At 43.4% G+C, this 22,622-nt stretch overlaps 1 protein-coding gene across 1 annotated transcript in view; it reads left to right on the forward strand.

Moving 5' to 3' along the window:
* PREX2 (phosphatidylinositol-3,4,5-trisphosphate dependent Rac exchange factor 2) overlaps positions 1-22,622 on the forward strand; it is a 1,096,481-nt gene that overhangs the window by 381,867 nt on the left and 691,992 nt on the right. Inside the window, exons 10-11 of the mRNA XM_069220299.1 lie at positions 16,342-16,491; positions 17,288-17,432. Coding sequence (XP_069076400.1) covers positions 16,342-16,491; positions 17,288-17,432 — 295 coding nt within the window. The remainder of the gene's footprint in view (positions 1-16,341; positions 16,492-17,287; positions 17,433-22,622) is intronic.

The following is a 22,622-nucleotide window of genomic DNA, read 5'->3' on the forward strand; positions in this document are numbered from 1 at the left end:
GCTAAACATAGCCAGTCGTCTGCAAATCCACACAAGCACTCGAACGCCACCCTTCCTTCACTTCCACTTCCCAGTAACCCTGTAATCTACACTATTCCGACCATCTCCTCTGTCAGAACCACTCGCCCACCTAAATCCTCCCGAGCGCCCTCATATAAGCACAATATCCCTATCACCCCCATAGCCCAAGTGCCCCCGTCACCAAAACAGTTGCGTCAGAGCTGCGCTGTCTGCTCCACAACTGCAGATCTGCAATAAAACACAAACTTGAAATCTCCGATACCATCAACCTGCACAATATTGACATGCTCTTCCTCACAGAGACCTGGTTCAACGATACCTCTCACTCTATGTTTGATATCCTTGTACCCACAGGCTATTCTATACTTAGAAATGACAGAATTGACAAAGTGGGGGGAGGTGTTGCGGTCATCTTTAGAAACTCCCTTCAACTTAAGGCTCTTCCTAACAGCTCCTTCCACACTTTTGAATGCCTATCACTTGAGCTTCAATTGCACCACCGCTCACCTCTCAGATTCCATGCTATTTACCACCCGCCTGGTAGCAGCCCTTCGTTTATGGAGGAACTCCCGGACTGCATCAGCGACCAATTCATGCAAAGTGACAATCAGATCTTCGTGGGTGACTTCAATGTCCACTGGGGCTCGCCTCAAGACACAAATGCGAATTTGCTGGCCACCTTCCTCTCTGCAAACGATCTTATCCAACACTGCACAGAAACAACACACTCTAAAGGCTCAATCCTAGACCTTGTCATTTCTAAAGCAGGCTTGCTGACTATCGCTACCCCTATTCATGTAGACTGGTCGGACCACCTCCTCATCCCATTCTCTCTTCACCTATCACACTCTATAACTCTGGGCCAGCCTAAGAGGGCTACTTCCTGGTTCCGTGACACTAAAAATATTGACCTCAGTACCCTCTGTAATTCTGCCTTGCTATCACTTCCAAGGCTAGACCCGGACCTAGATGTCAACGAATTCACCTCCCAATGCCTCACAGTCCTTGCAGTCGAAATCAATCATGTCGCTCCTCTCCAAAGCAAAAAGAAAAGGCCCACTCCCTCAGCACCTTGGTTCAACAAAACCCTCTATGAAGAAAGGAAGTTCATAAGAGCCCTTGAGAAACAATGGAGACAAGCACCCTCCACTGAAAATTTGGCCACGCTTCGTTCAGCAAGATCCAAGTACCACAATCTCATCTTCCTTGGAAAAGCGTCGCATTACAAATCCCTCCTTGACTCAGCCAAAAATAGACCCAAAAAACTATTCGACCTCATCAAGAACCCTAACAGCTCTCCCCCAACCTCCAAATTGGAAGATTCCACAAAGAAAGCAGCGGAATTCGCTATATTCTTTGACGAAAAGGTAAAATCACTTGTAGATCAGGTCATTCATCCTACCCCCACAGAGGAGTGCAAATCCTTAACCATTTGGCAAAACTTTGACCCCATCTCTGATGATGCTCTCCTTAAATGCATCCTCGATACAAAGCCCTCTAACCATTCTCTTGACCCCATCCCTAGTGCCATTGCCATTGACTTCTATACTAATTCTCTTTCCTACTGGACCACTCTAGTCAACCTCTCCCTCAGTCAAGGCTCCCTTCCTGTGTCCTTCAAAACTGGGCAGGTCACCCCTCTGCTAAAAAAACCCACTGCTGATGCGAACGACCTCAACAACTACCGTCCCATCACTAACCTACCCTTTCTTGCGAAAATCACAGAAAAATGTGTAGCGAAACAACTCTCTCGCCATATCAAGGAAAATGATCTTCTTGACAATTTCCAGTCTGGCTTCATTCAAAACTGCAGCACTGAAACAGCCCTGCTGCTAGTGATTGATGACGCGCTGCGGATACTCGATTCAGGGGAGTCTTGTCTTCTAATTCTTCTTGACCTTTCTGCAGCCTTTGACACTGTCAATCACAACACTCTCCTTAACACTCTTCAACAGAGAATGGGCATGGAGGGCACTGTGCTCAAATGGTTTGCCTCCTTCCTCTCTGATAGATCCCAAATGATCAAAATAGCGAACAGTCTTTCAGCTCCTGTAGCAGTCAGTCAAGGTGTTCCTCAAGGCTCCATACTTGCACCCACACTGTTCAATCTCTATTTAGAACCGTTGGGAAATCTGCTGAGTAAATCCGGGATCCACTATCATCTATATGCGGATGACACTCAGATTTACCTTAAGGTGGCCTCCAATCACGATCTCTCCTTCCTTAGCTCTACTCTCGACTCCATTCAAAACTGGATGGTAACTCATCAACTGATCCTGAATCCCTCCAAAACAGAATTCCTCCTCCTTTCCTCCTCCCTTTCTCATCCCCAGTGCAAACATGGATGGATCAGATCAATCTAATGAACAATAAGCCTATCATTGTCGAGAGCGCAAAATCCCTTGGTGTCATTCTCGACAAAAAACTTAATCTACTCTCCCACATTAACTCCATTGCAAAGTCTGCTCGACACCAACTGCGCCTTCTTTGGGGGATTCGTCGCTTCTTTCCGGAGCACGACCTTAAAACCCTGGTACAAGCGCTGGTTCTCTCCAGATTGGACTACTGCAACTCTCTTCTTACTGGCCTTCCCAAATCCCACCTTTCCCCCCTGAAGTCTATTCTCCATTCAGCAGCTCGTTTCATATATGGGGCCAAAAGAAGCGACCACATCACACCCATTTTATCCACCCTCCGTTGGCTTCCCATAGAGGCAAGATCTATCTACAAAACTGCATGTATCACCCACAAAGCCTTGCACTCCTCCTCCCCTCGCTACCTGGTGAATAAACTGAAACTCTCTGGGGGCTCCAGACCATCACGTAATGCAGAAAAGTTATTGCTTGAACCTCCCATTTTCAAGAAGGAAAGATTGATGGCCCAATCCTTTTCAGGCAACGCGGTGAGAATCTGGAACTCACTTCCGCCTCAGCTTCGGACCACCACCTCTTCCCAGGCCTTCAAAACTGACCTCAAAGCTCTCCTCCTTCAAAGACACTTCCAAAGTTAATTCAAGCCCTCTGTTTTCAGAAGGAAGTCCTTCCATTATAGGATATTCTGTTCTCCATGCCTATAGAAGTGCCTTCCCAGGGTGTTTTTGTGTTTTGAGTGTCTGCCATTTAGTGCAGTATTTTACCTCTACCTGTATTTTGTACTCGTTTGTAACATGCACATGGCACCTTTCCTTTTCAACGTATCATTTGCTACCTCTTATATCTTGTTTGCTTTTGATACATGCACAACGGCCACCACTGCCTCATGTAACGTAACTATTGTTTTAGTGTTTTGAGTGTCTACCATTGATTGCAACTTTTTTTTTTACCTCTATTCGTACTTTATTTGCTCTTGTAACCTGCACACGTCACTTTTTCCTCTCATAACGTATCGTTTGCTACCTCGTTTATTTTTTGCTCTTGATACGTGCACAATTATCACAATTGCCTCTTGTAATGTAACGCTTGTTTTTGTAACAGGCTCACTTGTAATTCTTCTCCTCTTGTATCTTTACTTTGCCTATTGTGAAGCGCTCTGACACCTTCGGGTAAAGTCTGCGCTATATAAAAACGCATTAAATAAAATAAATAAAAAAAAGATATCCTGGAATACATAGGATTAAGATTTATTAATCAGCAAGTAGTCCTGTTTTATGTGAATTACTGATAACAACTTTTAATAGCCTATAAAAGACTTGAAATTACCCTTTCACTTAGACCTCGAACACAGTTTGTGTTTGGTTTCATAGTCTGTCAGTGCCAAGTACTTCTTTAGTTCTTGAGGTCTGTCCTGTCTGACAATAAGATACTTTCCCCCTTTTTCTTGTCCATGATACTACCCTACACGACTGACCCTGTGCGTCCCCGACCCCGTTTGGATCCTGCACTGCTTCCCTCACCGTAACTTTATGCTGACCCACCCTCCTTTATGGACTGGACATTACTGCGACTGCAATCCACATTCTTCTTTTTCTCAGGGACATTTGCGAAGAGCCTTTCAATATAGAGAAGCCAGAATGACTGGCATTGCCAATGCCTGCTTCCGTGGCGTGTAGGGTCGGTGACTGAAAAGTGTCTGTGGAGATATTTATAAGTTTAGGCTGTACTTGTACAACATTCCAGCATGTCTTTTGTTTTGTCAACATCTATCACGTTTTGTAAACTAAGCGTGAGACAAAGAATTGTGTGCTTGACCCCCGGTACGCGTTTTTTTTTTAATTCCTTAAACATGGTTTCCCCTCCGAGAGATGCACGACCCCACATACTTGTGATGGCCGGATGCGTATGTCGTCATTAGCTTCCTGAAAGTCAGAACAATAAATCCAGGCAGCGGCCGACGCTTCCCAGCCTTTGTGTACAGTGCCTGGCCCAATCCCAACGTATTAAGAAGCCGAGGTTTTAAAAGGACAACGGAATGTCTGCAGAGATTTATGATTATTTAACGGCAGTAGCGAGTTTCTAAAAATTAGTTTTCTTCCTGTGAAAAGGAACCAATTGCAGCAAAAGGTTTTCCCATTTAGCAAGAATGCTTTTAGTTGCATATTTTCTGTTGCAGTTGTCGTGAAGGGCTGATGTTACCTATGCTTGTCCCCACTGAGGTTGAATTTTTGAGATTAGTTCCCTTTTCAGTAGTTATGACTGACAAAGTAAATTAAAAACGACCTGTTCTTATCACTCAAAAGAAGTTCATAAAACGATATGTTTCCCTCTTGGTTTAGGGTTTACGGTAGATGTAATGACGCAACTTACACCATTTTGTGAATGAAAATGTCAGCTCGTTATTGACATAAATGAATGATGGGCAATGGATCGTGCTGCTTTATGAGCATTTCTTGCTTCAGTGACTTGGTTCATAGATTTGTGCGACTTCACTTTTTTGTGGTAAAAGAAAAATTGTCAACGTCTGTTCTCGTTAGAAAAGTACTTATTAAAGAACAGTAACATTTTATGATATTCAGTATTTAATCCAGCACATCACCTCCCCACCAACTTTTCCTTTTCGCTCAGAGACCCAAAACGTTTATTTATTTTCTACTTTTTTATTTACACTTTTATATATGGCAGCCCAAGCAAAACGGTGGCAGACTGCTTTAACAACACGCATTTGCAATGCAATGGGTCTCGCGTTTGCTAAAGTTAGAGCTATTAGCGTTGTAGATTCCTAACTGCACTTTTCTTCTCACATAAATTAAAAATAAAAAGTATAACAGTTGACCATAACAAGCCTATTCAAAGCTCCACAGTAGCCATGAGCTCGAAGGAGAGATACAAAAGGAAAAAGAAGTTCACTTGCAGTCAAACGTATAGGCAAACGTGTAATTATCCATGTAATAGGTTCAATGGCAAAGGCGGTAACAAAACTGTCCCAAGGAGGGACAAACGTAAAGCATTTACCATTGATTTCAAAGGATTTTTAAAAGAAAAACCCATGAATGAGTGATAGTGATGGGCGTGCGGTGGGCGTGGTTAAAAGCCCCAGATCGATTACAATAGGCCAGAGCGCTTGTGTGCTCAACCCAAAAACAGGAGGGCAAAGCTCTCTCTTAAACTGAATCATATCACAATAGGGAGGCCAAAGACTGAGCATATTTTTAAAGAAATCAACGCAATTCAAATTTTTTTGAAATCGAGTCTCTAGTTGGCAGAGCTATGCACCCTGTCCATGTACGGACCACAATCCTAGTCAGGGTAAGTCACAACACAACCCAAATTATCCTGTGCTCACCCACTGGTAGTTTGGCACAAAGCAGGCAGACTTAACTTAGAAGGCAATGTGTAAAGTATTGGGCAATAACTCATACAGTAACACAGTGAAAACACCACAAAAATGCACCACACAGATTTAGAAAAATAGATAATATTTATCTGAATAAAATTGAGATCAAAACGACATAAATCCAAAATGCGGAAGTCGAGATACCACTTTTTAAAGGTTTAAAAGAGTTTCAGTCCTTAAGAATCAGTGGTTGTAGCCATGTAACACACAGTACCTGGGATGCATCAAAAATAACGACGCACAGGGCAGCAGAGGAGGAGATGCGTTGAAAAATAAGGTAGTGCATCGGATTTTCTAGCATAGTTTCTTTCCATGTTGCAAGGTGGTGAGTTGCTTTTAAGGTGCGCAGCCTTGGTTCCTCACTGTGATGCAGGGATATTTTGATCCCCGGGGACGATGCGTTGAAAATCCTTGACTCACTGGTAGAAGGAGCAGGTGCTGCATCCATCCGGTATGCGATTCAGGCGCTGCTTTGATTTCCGGTTTTGAGTCTGGTGTTGTGTCATTCCAGTTGGCGCTGCAGCGATTTCCCAACCGTGATGCAGGTGCTACAGTGATTTCTGCAGGCGTTGCATCAATTGTCCGATGCACAAGGATTTCCTCAAGGGATGAAGTCTTTGTTGGCCCTGAGACTTCCGAAACAGGAGGCAAGCTCAATCTAAGCCCTTGGAGAGCACTTTAGGAGGAAGGCAGAGTCAGGAGCACCAGGCAGCAGGGCAACAAGCAGGAAAGCAGTCCTTCAGCAAAGCAGTCCAGATGAGCCATTTGGACAGCCAGGCAGTCTCTCTGACTGAGTCCCGGTCCAAAAGTGTCTGATTTGGTGGGGTCAGAGACCCAGTTTATGTACTCAAAAATACCTTTGAAGTGGGGAAATCTTCAAAGAGTGGTTTCGAAGTGCACAAGGTCCCCTTTCAGTCCAGTCCTGTCTGCCAGGATCCCCGTGGGGGGTTATCAGTCCATTGTGTGAGGGCAGGCCATTGGCCTTTGAAATGTAAGAGAAAGCCCCTCCACCTTTCCTGCCAAGGGAGACCCATTCAGTATGCAGATGAATGCAGATGTAACTGACTGTCCTGTGTTTATGGTTGTCTGGCTGGAATGCACAAGGGGAGCTGTCAGCCAGTACAGACCAGATGTGGATTGGAGACAGGCTGTAAGGCACAAATTTCAGTAAGTGCAGAGAAATGCCCACTTTCGAAAAGTGGCTTTTCTAAAATAGTAGTATTAAATTCAACTTCACCAGTTAGCAGGATTTTTTATTACCATTCTGGCAATACTAAACATGACAGGGCTACTCCTTCCAGATCAGAATCTACCACTTAAAAGTTTATAAGAGCAGTCCTAATGCAAGTCTCTGAGAGGAGCAGGCCTCACAGTGGTGGAAAACAAATTTGTGAGTTTTTCACTAATAGGACATGTAAAAAACATAAGTACATGTCCTGTCTTTTACTTACATAGCACCCTGCCCTATCGGTTATCTAGGGCCTACCTTAGGGATGACTTGTATGTAAAAAAGGGGAGTTTAAGGCTTGGCAAGTAGTTGTAAATGTCAAGTCGAAGTTGCAGGGAAACTGCACACACGGGCCTTACAATGGCAGGCCCGAGACATGGTTAAGGGGTTACTTATGTGGGTGGCAGAATCAGTGCTGCAGTCCCACTAGTAGCATATAATTTACAGGCCCTGGGCACATGTAGTGCACTTTACAAGGGACTTACAGGTAAATTAAATATGCCATTTGGGTAGGAACCAATGTTGCCATGTTTAGGGGAGAGAGCATATGTACTTTGGCACTGGTCAGCAGTGGTAAAGTGCGCAGAGTCCTAAACCGGCAAAAAAAGGGTCAGAAAAATGGAGGGAGGCAGGCAAAAAGTTGGGGGATGACCACCCTAAGGCTGTCAGGTCTAACAAAGTTCAAGGATGAAACTGAAGAAGCCTGACTTGTCTGGCAAGGTGCAGCCACTTTTGCACTATGCTGCACTCCTGTGTTGAAACTATTTTGGAGGTTGCTGAAGATCTATTACCCAGTGTAGTCTAGGAACATTCCTTACTGATTGGGTGGCACGCTTGTCAATAAGGCACTGGTAAAGGAGTCTTTCCAGCTGTTGGCAGCAGTGTCCATTGGATGTACCAAGGCAAAGGGCCATAGTGACATGCAGAGCAGTGCTTAATTTGTGCTTGTTGTTTCTGGTGAAGATCACCAGCACTTATTTTTGAGGGCCGGTGCTTATTCTTCTGTCGCAAGCATTTGCTGCGTGCAAAAGAGACATATGGGAAAGATAGAGGAAGAAAAAAATGAAAAAGCATCACAAGGGGAGAAAGCAGAAAGCTGCAAAAGTGAGCGGAAGGGCCAAGGAGTAGCTTTAAATGAATTGAAGAGGCCCGAGATGGCTTCAGGATTACGCTGCCTCAGTATTCTGTGTTCCCACATTTAATTGCAGCAGCTGGCGTTTAAGAGGAGGGCTTTGGGCACCTGCACGTTTTCATTTACAAATTAAGCACTGATGCTGAAAGACTCAAGATAGGCATTTCTATCTCTCATCACTTGTGTAAAGATGTGATGCATAATGATGTGTTCTGCACTAACTTGAACAAATATGCAAGCCCATGATTCAATAAAATGGCCTGCATTGTTCTGGGAGACTACTTTTGTGTATAACTTTGCTCAGCCCACCTCATAAGAATATCAAAAAGTCATATATACTCACTGGCTACTATCCTTCAAATGGTGCAGGGATGAAGGCCTGCTGGAGACAACAGACCACCTGTACTACAGAGAACAGTAGTATCCAGAACATTATACTTAAAGGGACACCCGAATAATGGCAAACTGTTGGCAGTTCTCTCGGTTTATTACAACTTTAAGCTCATTGAACCATCTCCTTTGCAATGTAGTGGGGAGGGCAGATTTGAAGAGAAGCATCTCTAACACCTTCATGAACCATTCAATATTGCAGAATGACACTCACTTTGTTGGAACATCTGACAATAAGATTGTCCTTGGTGAATGCTAAAATATTCACACCTGGGGAAGATATCATAAAAGGAAACAGACATTTCAAAATGTCAATGGTGCCTGTTAGATGGGTCACAAATAGCGCATATGCCTAGGAAATCCAGAATCTCAGGCTAAGAGTCAAAAACAGGATGTTTGCAATCTGTCCTCAATTCTTCTCAGGCATGTAGTGTAAAGGGTTGTGGCTTGAGGGCATTGGAAAAGGGATATGAAGCGACCCATGATACTCCGTACCAATGTGTAGTCCAGGGGAACCATTGCGGAATCATTCTTTGCCGAAAAGGCTATCTTGCTAGACAAAATTCAACCATTCCTGATTGTGCAGATCAAAAAGGAATCTTGCCTACCCAAATGGATATGCTTGTGTCTCTATGGGTGCCTTAGCTGCACAAACGGCTTTGAACTCAGCTTCTCTATGGTCAGTGCAAACAGTTCTAGCACCCGTTATGCAACTGAAGTGAGAACATAACTAGATGCTTTGTGTTACTGACCACAGTCAGAAAGGGACACGGTATGGGGTGGAATGAGCTTCACTGGCTTAGAGGGTGCTACTGCTAAATTACAGTGCATGTCGGTATGCTATAGACAAGGACATTGGGCCATATATTTTTTTTAAACATGTTATTAGTATTTAGGTCTAGATTACATATTGGATATCATATTGCAAGTGATTTTACAAATATACACACAGCATCAACACACCATTACATCAATACAATATGGAGTCACATTAAATGCTGTGTTTTATGTAACATATCTTCTGTTTTGACCAGGTACATATGTCATCTGTAAGGAAATGCCTCCTTGGCATGGTTGCCCCCTGACTTTTTGCCTTTGCTGATGCTATGTTTACAATTGAAAGTGTGCTGAGGCCTGCTAACCAGGCCCCAGCACCAGTGTTCTTTCCCTAACCTGTACTTTTGTATCCACAATTGGCAGACCCTGGCATCCAGATAAGTCCCTTGTAACTGGTACTTCTAGTACCAAGGGCCCTGATGCCAAGGAAGGTCTCTAAGGGCTGCAGCATGTCTTATGCCACCCTGGAGACCTCTCACTCAGCACAGACACACTGCTTGCCAGCTTGTGTGTGCTAGTGAGAACAAAACGAGTAAGTCGACATGGCACTCCCCTCAGGGTGCCATGCCAGCCTCTCACTGCCTATGCAAGTATAGGTCAGTCACCCCTCTAGCAGGCCTTACAGCCCTAAGGCAGGGTGCACTATACCATAGGTGAGGGTACCAGTGCATGAGCATGGTACCCCTACAGTGTCTAAACAAAACCTTAGACATTGTAAGTGCAGGGTAGCCATAAGAGTATATGGTCTGGGAGTTTGTCAAACACGAACTCCACAGCACCATAATGGCTACACTGAAAACTGGGAAGTTTGGTATCAAACTTCTCAGCACAATAAATGCACACTGATGCCAGTGTACATTTTATTGCAAAATACACCCCAGAGGGCACCTTAGAGGTGCCCCCTGAAACTTAACCGACTGTCTGTGTAGGCTGACTAGTTCCAGCAGCCTGCCACACTAGAGACATGTTGCTGGCCCCATGGGGAGAGTGCCTTTGTCACTCTGAGGCCAGTAACAAAGCCTGCACTGGGTGGAGATGCTAACACCTCCCCCAGGCAGGAGCTGTAACACCTGGCGGTGAGCCTCAAAGGCTCACCCCTTTGTCACAGCCCAGCAGGGCACTCCAGCTTAGTGGAGTTGCCCGCCCCCTCCGGCCACGGCCCCCACTTTTGGCGGCAAGGCTGGAGGGAACAAAGAAAGCAACAAGGAGGAGTCACTGGCCAGTCAGGACAGCCCCTAAGGTGTCCTGAGCTGATGTGACTCTGACTTTTAGAAATCCTCCATCTTGCAGATGGAGGATTCCCCCAATAGGGTTAGGATTGTGACCCCCTCCCCTTGGGAGGAGGCACAAAGAGGGTGTACCCACCCTCAGGGCTAGTAGCCATTGGCTACTAACCCCCCAGACCTAAACACGCCCTTAAATTTAGTATTTAAGGGCTACCCTGAACCCTAGAAAATCAGATTCCTGAAACTACAAGAAGAAGAGGACTGCTGAGCTGAAAAACCCCTGCAGAGGAAGAACAGAAGACACCAACTGCTTTGGCCCCAGACTTACCGGCCTGTCTCCTGCCTTCCAAAGAAACCTGCTCCAGCGACGCTTTCCAAGGGACCAGCGACCTCTGAATCCTCTGAGGACTGCCCTGCTTCGACGACGACAAGAAACTCCCGAGGACAGCGGACCTGCTCCAAAAAGACTGCAACTTTGTTTCAAGAAGCAGCTTTAAAGAACCCTGCAATCTCCCCGCAAGAAGCGTGAGACTTGCAACACTGCACCCGGCGACCCCGACTCGGCTGGTGGAGAACCAACACCTCAGGGAGGACCCCCGGACTACTCTACGACTGTGAGTACCAAAACCTGTCCCCCCTGAGCCCCCACAGCGCCGCCTGCAGAGGGAATCCCGAGGCTTCCCCTGACCGCGACTCTCTGAAACCTAAGTCCCGACGCCTGGAAAAGACCCTGCACCCGCAGCCCCCAGGACCTGAAGGACCGGACTTTCACTGCAGAAGTGACCCCCAGGAGTCCCTCTCCCCTGCCCAAGTGGAGGTTTCCCCGAGGAAGCCCCCCCTTGCCTGCCTGTAGCGCTGAAGAGATCCCTTGATCTCTCATTGACTTACATTGCGAACCCGACGCTTGTTCTAACACTGCACCCGGCCGCCCCCGCGCCGCTGAGGGTGAAATTTCTGTGTGGGCTTGTGTCCCCCCCGGTGCCCTACAAAACCCCCCTGGTCTGCCCTCCGAAGACGCGGGTACTTACCTGCAAGCAGACCGGAACCGGGGCACCCCCTTCTCTCCATTGAAGCCTATGCGTTTTGGGCACCACTTTGAACTCTGCACCTGACCGGCTCTGAGCTGCTGGTGTGGTAACTTTGGGGTTGCTCTGAACCCCCAACGGTGGGCTACCTTGGACCAAGAACTGAACCCTGTAAGTGTCGTACTTACCTGGTAAAACTAACAAAAACTTACCTCCCCCAGGAACTGTGAAAATTGCACTGTGTCCACTTTTGAAATAGCTATTTGTGAATAACTTGAAAAGTATACATGCAATTGAAGTGATTCAAAGTTCCTAATGTACTTACCTGCAATACCTTTCAAACAAGATATTACATGTTAAATTTGAACCTGTGGTTCTTAAAATAAACTAAGAAAAGATATTTTTCTATAACAAAACCTATTGGCTGGATTTGTCTCTGAGTGTGTGTACCTCATGTATTGTCTATGTGTATGTACAACAAATGCTTAACACTACTCCTTGGATAAGCCTACTGCTCGACCACACTACCACAAAATAGAGCATTAGTATTATCTCTTTTTACCACTATTTTACCTCTAAGGGGAACCCTTGGACTCTGTGCATGCTATTCCTTACTTTGAAATAGCACATACAGAGCCAACTTCCTACATCATCTGATAAGTTCTATATCTTCCCTGTCATCCCCGATTTTTCAATAATGACTAACCCTCAAGGGCTGGGGGGTGGCTAAAAATCTTTGAGTTCAGTCCAAACATTTGTTTCCATTTTCCCCATACTTGGTAAAAAAATTTGGTCAGACCCATCCGTATTCACTTTCTAGACCTTCACTGTCTCTCCTCTCATTTTTCTCCACCTTTGGGCAGTGCCTCCCCAGCCAACATTATTGCTAAATTACAGAATATTCACTAGTATCTTGTTATTGTGATATCTCTTCATATCTCTAGTTTTGCTGGATATGCCAGCAATAGGAGATTTCCTCCAGTGTCTGAGTAATCTGATTTTTCAATTTTATTCCAGAATCAAAGTATATGGGAGCAATCCATTAGAATGTGTATAAATGTCCCTTCTGATTGCAGCCCCTGAGGCATCTGTTGTCTCCGAAGTTCCAACGTTTGACTATTTGAACCATCTTGAAGTATGTGCAATGTAGGATCTTTAGTTGCATAATCTGAAACCAATCCTATTAACTTCCTATCTCATATGTTTACATACTTTGTTATAGCCCTCATCATCCAGCACACCTACATCTCATTCTTCTTTATTCTTTAGAGCTCTATGTTCTTATGTACAATATGAATTAATCTTCTATATGTTTGTAATGTGGCGTTCCTTTGGAAGGAGGTGGCAAGTACTCTATATTCCAACAGAGATTCTTCTTGTATTTCTTGTAGCAATAGTGCCTATTTTGAAAAAGGCATGTCTAAGCGGTATGTGTTTGTAATGTTGGGTATTTGCCCATTCATACTCCAGCATCAAAGTCTCAAACTCTTTAAAACCTTCCACCTGCATCTCTTTTTTCAGAAACGCCTATTAATTAAATCTCATTTGCTGAAGCCTTCCGAGTCCCACACGTCTGAAAATAAGCCTGATTGCCACAATGGAGTTTTTAGTGTATTTCAATCTCTCTGTTCCATCACTTGTCACTTGTCATCAATTCTATCCACTGTTTTTGTTTGATATGGACAGTGCCTCTGCATTTATTTTCCTTACAGTTTTCCTAGGCAACCTCTAGGTTGTAATGCTTGTCCATCTGAATTGATTTCCAGGTTGTTACCTATATATTGAGTTGGACATTGCAATTCCCCATCATACTGTCCTCTACAGACAGAAGTCATGTCTACCTTAGCTGTGCCCCCAACTCACAGTAAGGTTGCAGTGACAATATTCACCCTTTAAAAATATGTGTCCTGTGTTAGATAAGAGGTATTCTGAAGTATATATAGACATTGCGTCAATGTTATCATTTTGAATAGGGCTCCTCTCCCTAACTTAGGCCATATTTAAATGGCAGTATTAGTTGACTTTTGTGAGTTACTCAGGACTGGTCCCTAGTACCCTATGGAGGCCCCTTCTTTTTGAAAGCGAGAAAAAAAATCACTTTGGTATATTCCCAATAAACATTCATTCTGTTTTTATACATTTGTTTTGCTTCTTTTCTCGTCTCCTTTACTCCCTACTAGCCTTAGTCCAGTAGTCTCTTTTTATATTCTTGTTTGAGTTTTTTCTATAGTCCTTATTTTCCTCTTTATTTGGTTTCTTGGTTCATTATTCCTTCTCTTGTCTTGTTTTTAGCAGTGTCTCGTATCCAGGTTATTGTCAACGCAGAGCATGAGAGCAAGACAGGAGCCAGGGAGGATGGGGGGGGGGGAGGCACAAAAATAAGGAAAAAATAAAATTTTAAAAAAGTCTGATACGCTGGGGTAAGTACTTTCTTTACTCTCTCTGAAAGGGAAGGGTAGTGAGGGTCTTTGTGCCAAAACAAAAACGTGACCAGTCTCTGCTAGCCACTGTAGTTTGTGCTCATAAGGTGTGGGTGCAGGTGCTTCACAAAATTTATGAAAAAAAAATTACACTTGTTTCACACCCTTCCCTTTTATTTGTATTATTCCTCTCTTCTCCCTCCCTCCCTGAAATAGCGCGGTTTCGGAGCCTGGAACACAGGGACGTACCTCTGCAGGCTGCTGAGTCCAAAAGTGGTTTTTTTTCGTCCTCGCTGGCACTTGTCTCTCCTTCTGCGTCCTCTTCTCATCACAGCTCCTCCCAGCCGTAGTCTTGGCTCACGTTCTTTTCCTGGGTTCCTACTTCTCCTCTCCAGTCGCTGTGGCTCCTCTTGCGTCTCCTTCCCATATTCTCCCTCGTCTCTCTCGGCGTCCACGCGCTCTTCCCCTTTTGGCATTTCCTTTTCCAGAGTTGCAGAGGGATGGGCTGACGCCGGTCAGATGCTCTCTCTCTCGTGTCCCCGGGGCACGATGTGATCGGCCCCAGATGACTATTTTGTTTTACAGGGCCAATCACCCTGTAACATTGACCTAAGTGAAAAGTTGGACTGACACTCGTTGGGACTTGTATCTCTTTGACAGCCTGACCTTTCAGTGAAGGTCACTGGTATTACATTTGGAAATTTACTGCATGGATTGAAACAAATATATTGCAGACCTTCATCTAGTCAACAACATTATAACAAGAATATCTGCAGATCATTGTTTGCCAGTGTTTTGTTTAGGCTTGTTTAAAAAAAAAACTTTTATAGTTGGCCTACATCAATATTTAAAAAGAAAACATTAGTTACAAACAAAAATATATTTTGGGTCTCAAAAAGAAACACACATTTGCAATGCAACAGATCTCACATTACGTCGAGTTAGAGCTACTAGCGTTGTAAACTTCTAACTGAACATTTCTTGCCACATTAAATGAGAAAAAAACAATTGCTCCGAAATAAAGAGAAAAAGTAGTCCAGAGACCATACGGAAAACATGGAGCCTCGAATGTTTCCAGACGTTTACTGGTGCTCTCGAAGAGGGCTAAACACCGGAAAAGCTTGACGTATGCATGCCTTGCACGAATGAAAACAAGCGGATTTTAAAAGGCAAGCCCACAAACCAATAAAAGTGACTGACGTAACATGGGCGTGGTTAAAATCCCCCTAAAGAGAGATTAGAAGAGGGACAGAGCACTTTGCACTCGCCCCTAAAAATTGCTATAGCAGCCTTTGGCACGGGAGTTAACTGCTTTGTATGCAGGTGTACTCGTTGTGAAAGAGCAGAATGCCGTTACTCACAGTGAAGTTAACCATTGGCTGACCCATTGCTCCATGCTTTATGCTGCAGTGTGCAGAATTAAAATGTCAATGACAACAACAGACCGAATGATGAAGAAGGCTGGTTGAAATCCCCTGCAAGTATATATATTGTACATATAATTTTAGTTAAATCAACAGGTTAGGTTTATATCAGACCTACAGATATGCATAACTGTTTACAATTCTATCTATGCCACCATCTCGGAGGAAATGTAGGACTAAGTATTAATATTCAAAAGTGAAATAAAAATGGATCCATGTTTTGGGGAACAAACAATCTTGCTTCATTTGTCGAGAATGCTTTGCTGTCTAGACAACAACACATTTAAATTTCCTGCTGTTTGTGCTGTCACTCTGTGATGAAGATGGAATGCATCTACTTACTGCATCTACTAATCAGTAATACAATTGCTTTGTCCCCTAAACTACTTGTGATATCACTTAAGAAATTCACATTATGTATACATAAGAGGAAGTAGCAAATACATGTTTGAGTAATTTTGCTTGGTGTGTAATTGCAGAACACAAAAGAATTGTCACATTTATTCCAAAGTGGGAAAATAAAGAGTTTTAGAAAATAGATCAACTATCAAGTTAATGATAAATTGCTATTTTTTTACCATGACTAATTGGCTTTGCATAATTGTATACTTGTTAAAACTGTTAAAAAATGTTACCTCTTCACATTTAACCATTCATCTGCCAAGACACGTGGGTATCATTAGTTACATATATATATATATATATATATATTTCATTAAATGTTATGTTGTACATAGTTTAGTCATCAGACGTTTGACACACATTATGCGGTCATGCTTTTGGTTCCAGGTTGTTTCAGTGCATTTCTGCAGTCATGCTCTGACACGTTTAATGCAGTTTGATGACCACTCTATATTATTAATTTGTAGCTGACTACCACAGCAGTGGAAATCCTGTTGCCAACGGATGGAAAATACACAATACTGCCAAAAACAAGTGGTTCGTATGCATGGCAAAAACACCTGAAAACAAACAAGAATGGCTTGAAGCAATTTTAAAAGAGAGAGAAAGACGAAAAAGTAAGAATTTTATCTTATTTGATGATTGTCATATTTGTATCAATTTGCTGCCGTTTCAGCTTGTGTGCGTTTAAATACATGTAAATGGCAAGTTGTCTATTTCTAGGACATGTTCAGGCACTGCAGGGCTTTGTGATGTATATAATAACATGGCTTCCATGCCGAGAGGAGCCTCTGTATAGTACACAGCTAGAAAGGGTTAGGGTGACTATGTTTTCGTAGGGGAGAAGATGGAGTCTAGTGGTGATACTTCTGACACTTTCTAGATATGACTTCTAAACCTGGGTTTTCTACGTGACCAACGAATATGTGTGATCCTGGGGGTGTTACCATGAAGCTTTGCTTTCTTAAATGCACCCTTAAACATAGTGAAAAGACCAGTGCCTCACTACTCTGTGCAAGCTGATAGAGACAGAGGACATGTATGAGCCCCGTAACCAATATAAATAGGATGCATAAAACATGAAAGAAATGTTACTTGAAGCACATTGTATACCTTTCATTGGATTTATGTAACTAAATTTGCCCTTGCATTTCAGATGTTTACACCGCACTTATTTCAGAATTCCTGGTTACATATTAACTAACACTTTATTAAATAATTAGTTATTTCCATGAATAAATTAGACTTTTTAAGAATGAGCTGTATTTCGTTATGGAAAAATGGCTTTTATACAACAGTGTGAACAGGATAGTGGAGCGTCAAACCATAAGTCATTTGAATCTCTTATTGAGTTAATTATTGTACGAACCACAGTGCTAAATATTTTGCTTTGCTCTTTTTATGCATTTGCAGATTTGAGACTTGGCATGGAGCAAGATACATGGATGATGATATCTGAACAAGGGGAGAATCTATATAAAATGATGTGCAAACATGGGAACCTAATCAAAGACAGAAAGAAAAAGCTGACAACTTTTCCTAAATGTTTTCTTGGCAGGTAAAATTATAAATGTACAGGAGATGCTGATAGATGTTGTTCAGATTGTACACACATGAGTGCATTCAGATCCCTACAACTAGTAGGATCTTAAAGAGCATACCAGTATAAACACGTGCTTTGAAAGCTTTGGTAAATGCTCACAAACCAAAATAATGCCAGCCACAGCTGCTGCATCGTGTGGTAGTGTAATGGGGATGACGAGTGGTAGTGATGTCTTGGATAGGGAGCTGATGTAGTTGCCCTGCTAGGTATGAATTCTGAATAATCTTAACCATTATCCTTACCCTGAGAACGCATACTTTTCACTTTTTACCTGTGCTTTTTTATCCTGTCACTATCCCACAGATGTAGAACACAGTGAACTGCCTGCTTTTCCAACAAGCGCTAGTCATTTGTCCACAGGCAACCACTTAAAAAAAATATGAAGCTAAGAAACACATACATAAAGAAATATTTGAACTGCGTGTGCATTAATCTCAAGATTCACTTTTTTTCCCTATTGGAAGAAAATATTTTTCTACTTTTCTGTGAGCATCACACACTGACTATTTACCAATCTCATTTCAATTACTGCACATTTTCACAACAGCAGTGATCATTTTTTCTCAGTCAATTCCTCCTCCTAGCTCCAATGCTTCCTAAATTCTTAAATAGTTGTTTTGTTGTGAGCTTCCCCATTTCATTTGCCGTGCCTCCTATCCCGTATCTCCCTGACTTCACGCACACTGTGAGAGAATCAAATAGGCACACTGGATCACTGGTGCAGACTGACACCCAAGCACCCCAAAGGCCTCAGTTTTCCTCTCCCTTGGCTACTGGGCCTGGCTACCGGGGCAGAGAGAGTGTGCAAATCATATTTATAGCATGGTGTTGTGTGCCACTGTGGTGAGTTAACAACAAAACACAAAAGTTAATTAAGGTAATTTTTAGTTATGACTTCTCGGTGAGTACTGCTTCTAATTTTTGTACTTAACCAGATTAACAAATCATCTCATTAATTTGGGAGTTCATCCAGTTCGTAAAGGTGGCAACGTTGGGTGTCTACCACTGCACACACATCATCTGTCCAAACATTTGTTGTGCTCAGGCTGAGACATTTACACATAACTTGCAAATACGATCAGTTTTACAAGTGTGTTAGTGAATGCTACACATTTGTCAGAGTAATTGTGTTTTGTTGTTGTTGCTATCGTTGGGCTAATGAAGGACACTTTGGCAAATGCAGGGCTCTCATCTAGATATCAAGAAGTGTACACAAGACATACACATCCTGCAGTAAAGGAGCAGTGGAGGGCAATGTGTATTTGGAAAATGGGAAACATAATAAAGTTGATCACTGGCCAGAAGGAGTATGACAGGTGAACATAACCATTTTGAAATCTGAAAACTAAAAGGCGAGAGTGTAAGAAAATACAAATAAAATAACTTTGAAAGGCTTCATTTTGCAGAACAGCCTTATTTTGATCATATTCTCCCTGGGTTAACAAGCTACATAGCACAAAATCTGTGTTCCTGCTGATGAGGTGAATCCGTTTCCAGGTACCCACATGCCTTTCTTTTACTGACATCACACTAGCAGTGGTGCCTTATGTCCCCACTTGCTCGTCTGACACCCTCCCACAAATATCAACTTCTCCCTTTTGGCATCCTGGCCATTTTTAACAACTTAGCAAAAAGTACATGGAATATAGCTTTCTTGATAATTTAGGGCGCAGATAGGCAAAATGTATGTAGTAGCAGAAGAATAAGGTGATGGTCATCCTTCTTTACCAGTCAACCCCATAAGCGACAATAGTGACTTTTGGCTTAAACTCTGTTTTTCCTTTTGTTCTAAAAGGTGTAAAGTGATTACTTCAGTGACAAATTGTGATTATACAATTTGATTGCATTATGATATAAGTTTAAAAGGCTTATAGGCTATACCAATCAGTTGAGTAGTATGTTTTTGCGTTTTTGTGCATGTTTTTCTAGATGTGCAGACACTCACCCTTTCTGACCCTAAGCACTGCAACATTCGGGGGGTGGTGACCACCCCCATGGGACATCCAGAAGCATTATTGGGATGGGCTACATGCAATGGTGTGTGGGCCACAACTAATGCTTTCACCCAGTCGTGACTGGGCCTAGCACCTTGGTCCTGGATACTGAGGCACCATCAGACCTTGATTGGGAGGCACGATCACACCACTGCTGTTGGCCTTCGTGGAGGCATACTGCCCCAGCTTGTGGTGGGCAGTGCACACTGGGACACCCATGTTAAGGGATAAGTCAATGTATGCATATACATGTACACTGTGAGCACATGAGACTCAAACACATTGGTGAAAATGCCCAGATGAGCAGCAATATTGTGTGTTATGCATGGTTCCCCTTGCTTAGTGACATTGTTGGAAGTGCAGCCAGGTGGCAACATGCCGTGCTATAGACATGACGGAGCATCAGTGGCTCATAATGTCTTGATGGCCCTAGGCAATACTTCATACAAATGTGATGCACCAACAAATCTTTCGCTCCTCCCCTGGATTCACATGTAGAGGACACCACCAAGTCAGTGTCATCTTAAAGATTTTGGGGGCCATTGGCTATACATATTCTAGAGACCCTTGTACAGAACAAATTCAAATGTTATTACCTATTTTTTGTCAATATAAGGCTGTGTGATGCCATAACAATACTAGGTTTTATGTTCAACTTCAATAGCATCACAAAAATAGTTAAAAAATGTCCTGCCTGGGACCCCAAAACTCCTTAAGATGCAATGGCTCATAAGACAGAACCAAAGGTAGATTTAGGCAGAGAGGGAGAGATATTCAAACAGAGAAATAGAATAGACAGTGATCAAACAGAGAGAAGGATCACTCTGCATGGACCCCTCTTGGTAGGTGAGGGCCCTGGGCAATTACTGACTTTGGCCATGCCTTAAAAAATCTCTGCACCAAGTGCTGAGCCCCATCCACAGTTAGCTTCATGTGCTGCCACTGACCACATCAGTCACTGGCCTGGTCAAATGGTATGCAAGCTCTCATGAAGATATTACCAGTATACTTCTCACATTAACACTAAGCTGATGTCACTCTGACCCAGCCAACCCATATTTTAAAGATTGGTCCTCTTTCTGGGATCATTAAGCATCTTTGGTGGCCTGCCTCTCTATCCCTTGAGTTTGGGGAAACACAGAGCTGCCAATCTGCTGGGCAGGCTGCTCCTATATCACCTCAGTGACACAGAAATAGATCAGATAAAAACACATCACTCAAGCGCTCAAGGCTCACCTATAAAAGACTGCACTCACAAAGATCAGCTGGAAATGCATTAACAAGCAGTCAGAACAACTAGGGTATTCCTAGAAGTCAAAATAGATGTGGTTGCAATTAACTTGGGTTTTCCAAGCAAATATCTGACAAATCTTACCCAGAGAGTGGCACAAAAAGAAACTTTGTTGAAGATACTCCACTTCCAGGCACCTAACTTACAGCAAAGGGAGAGCGGAAGACTCTGAAAGGTACTCCAGACTCAGTAACATCTTTGTGGTGGGAGTGATAGAAGGAATGGAATCCTGTGATATGGGTAATTACAGGGAAAACTGGATCACCACAACTGTGGCACTCGATGGCCTGTTCCGCTTCTTTTCCTTCAAAAGGGTGCATCGTGAAGTGGCTTATCAACTACTTCTGGTCATGCAGCCCAGACCCATGGTAGCCTAACCGCTGCACTTTGACCGATGTGACTTTACCCTAAAGCAGTCAAAAAAGCTGGGCCCTTCACAATAAACAATAACAAAGTCCTGATATTCCCTACAACACTCTCCAGAGCATTGACGCCAACAGGATTTTGACACACAGATGAGACAAACTTTGCCTCAAACTCCTCTGAGGGAAAGTTTGAGGATAGGGCCTCTGCATCCCATAGTGATGAAGACGACAAACAGTGTAAATTAACCTCAAAAACCTCAAATGATTCGAATTAACATTGGAGGAGGAGGGCATCCCTGTATTGGATACAAGTTTAATCCTTATCTCCTTGATCCAACAGCAAATTGTTTGTTACAGATGGTAGGTACTTACATAAGAGGACTGAACATTGACATGGTGGCCAGACTGAGAAACATAGCCACTAGGAGGCACACCAACATCATCGAGGGACAGCTATCTGATAATCCAGCATGGGGCTGCTCACCCTTGATCTCTCCAAAATGGGCCACTAGCACAAGCTTCACTGACCTTTGATTGAAGACTCCAGATGTAGAAAATCAGTGGTAGCCAGAAGGATTTGCATGCATTTCATGAGGCACACTCTTTCACTCTTTCTTTATCTTATTCCTAGCTTGTGTTTCAGACACATTCATGTTTGGGCAATGGACAGTTCAAGTTCTGGCCTTAGGGAGATGTCCACAGTTGAGCAGGCCGCTGGTTTATGTTAGTTCACTCATGGGCAATTGCATATCCTCAATGCCTAATGTGACCACAGCACACACAGCCAATCCTGCTTTCATATGCGGCCTCAATGGCCAACAGTAGTAAACAGATAGTTTGCAAATTATCAAGAGGGTCTGAACACAAGGCACAAGGCCACCCTCTTCGCAGACCCTTTCACTCATGGCCTCACATAATGCACACATCTTTTTCACATTAAATGTCAGAGGGCTCTGGCAGATAGTTAAGAGACACCAAGTGCATACCTATCTGAAAAGACGCAATGTTCGTATCATAGTTTTGCAGAAAACACCGCTCACAAAGGATGAAGACCAGAGACGTGGCAATCAGTGGAAAGGCCAGTTGTTTTATACTACTTAGCCTATGCCAGGGGTGTCCTGATATGGGTACATCCGGGGACTCCCTTACTGTTAGAAGAACAACAAGTTGATACAGAGAGGGGGTATATTTTTGTGAAAGAGTTGTTAGACGGCAAGAGAGAATATATTTGGGTGCTTACTCCCCCAACTCTGACCAACTCTGGCCTGGGCACTCCCCTGCACACTACCTCCACATTAATTTGGCAGGGCCTTTCCAGACTCATTCTTGATAGATAGAGACTTTAACTGTGTGCTCAACACCGGCAAAGATAACTCTCACTGCCCTCTGTCTGGAGCAGCTGCACAGAAAATTTTTGAGAAATTATCCAGATGGGCACATGGATGTGTGGAGCGCAACCCTCCTCATGGATAGGGAATACTCACATTTTTTTCCC

The sequence above is a fragment of the Pleurodeles waltl genome, chromosome 2_2 (genome assembly GCF_031143425.1).
Source record: "Pleurodeles waltl isolate 20211129_DDA chromosome 2_2, aPleWal1.hap1.20221129, whole genome shotgun sequence".
Lineage (NCBI taxonomy): Eukaryota > Metazoa > Chordata > Amphibia > Caudata > Salamandridae > Pleurodeles > Pleurodeles waltl.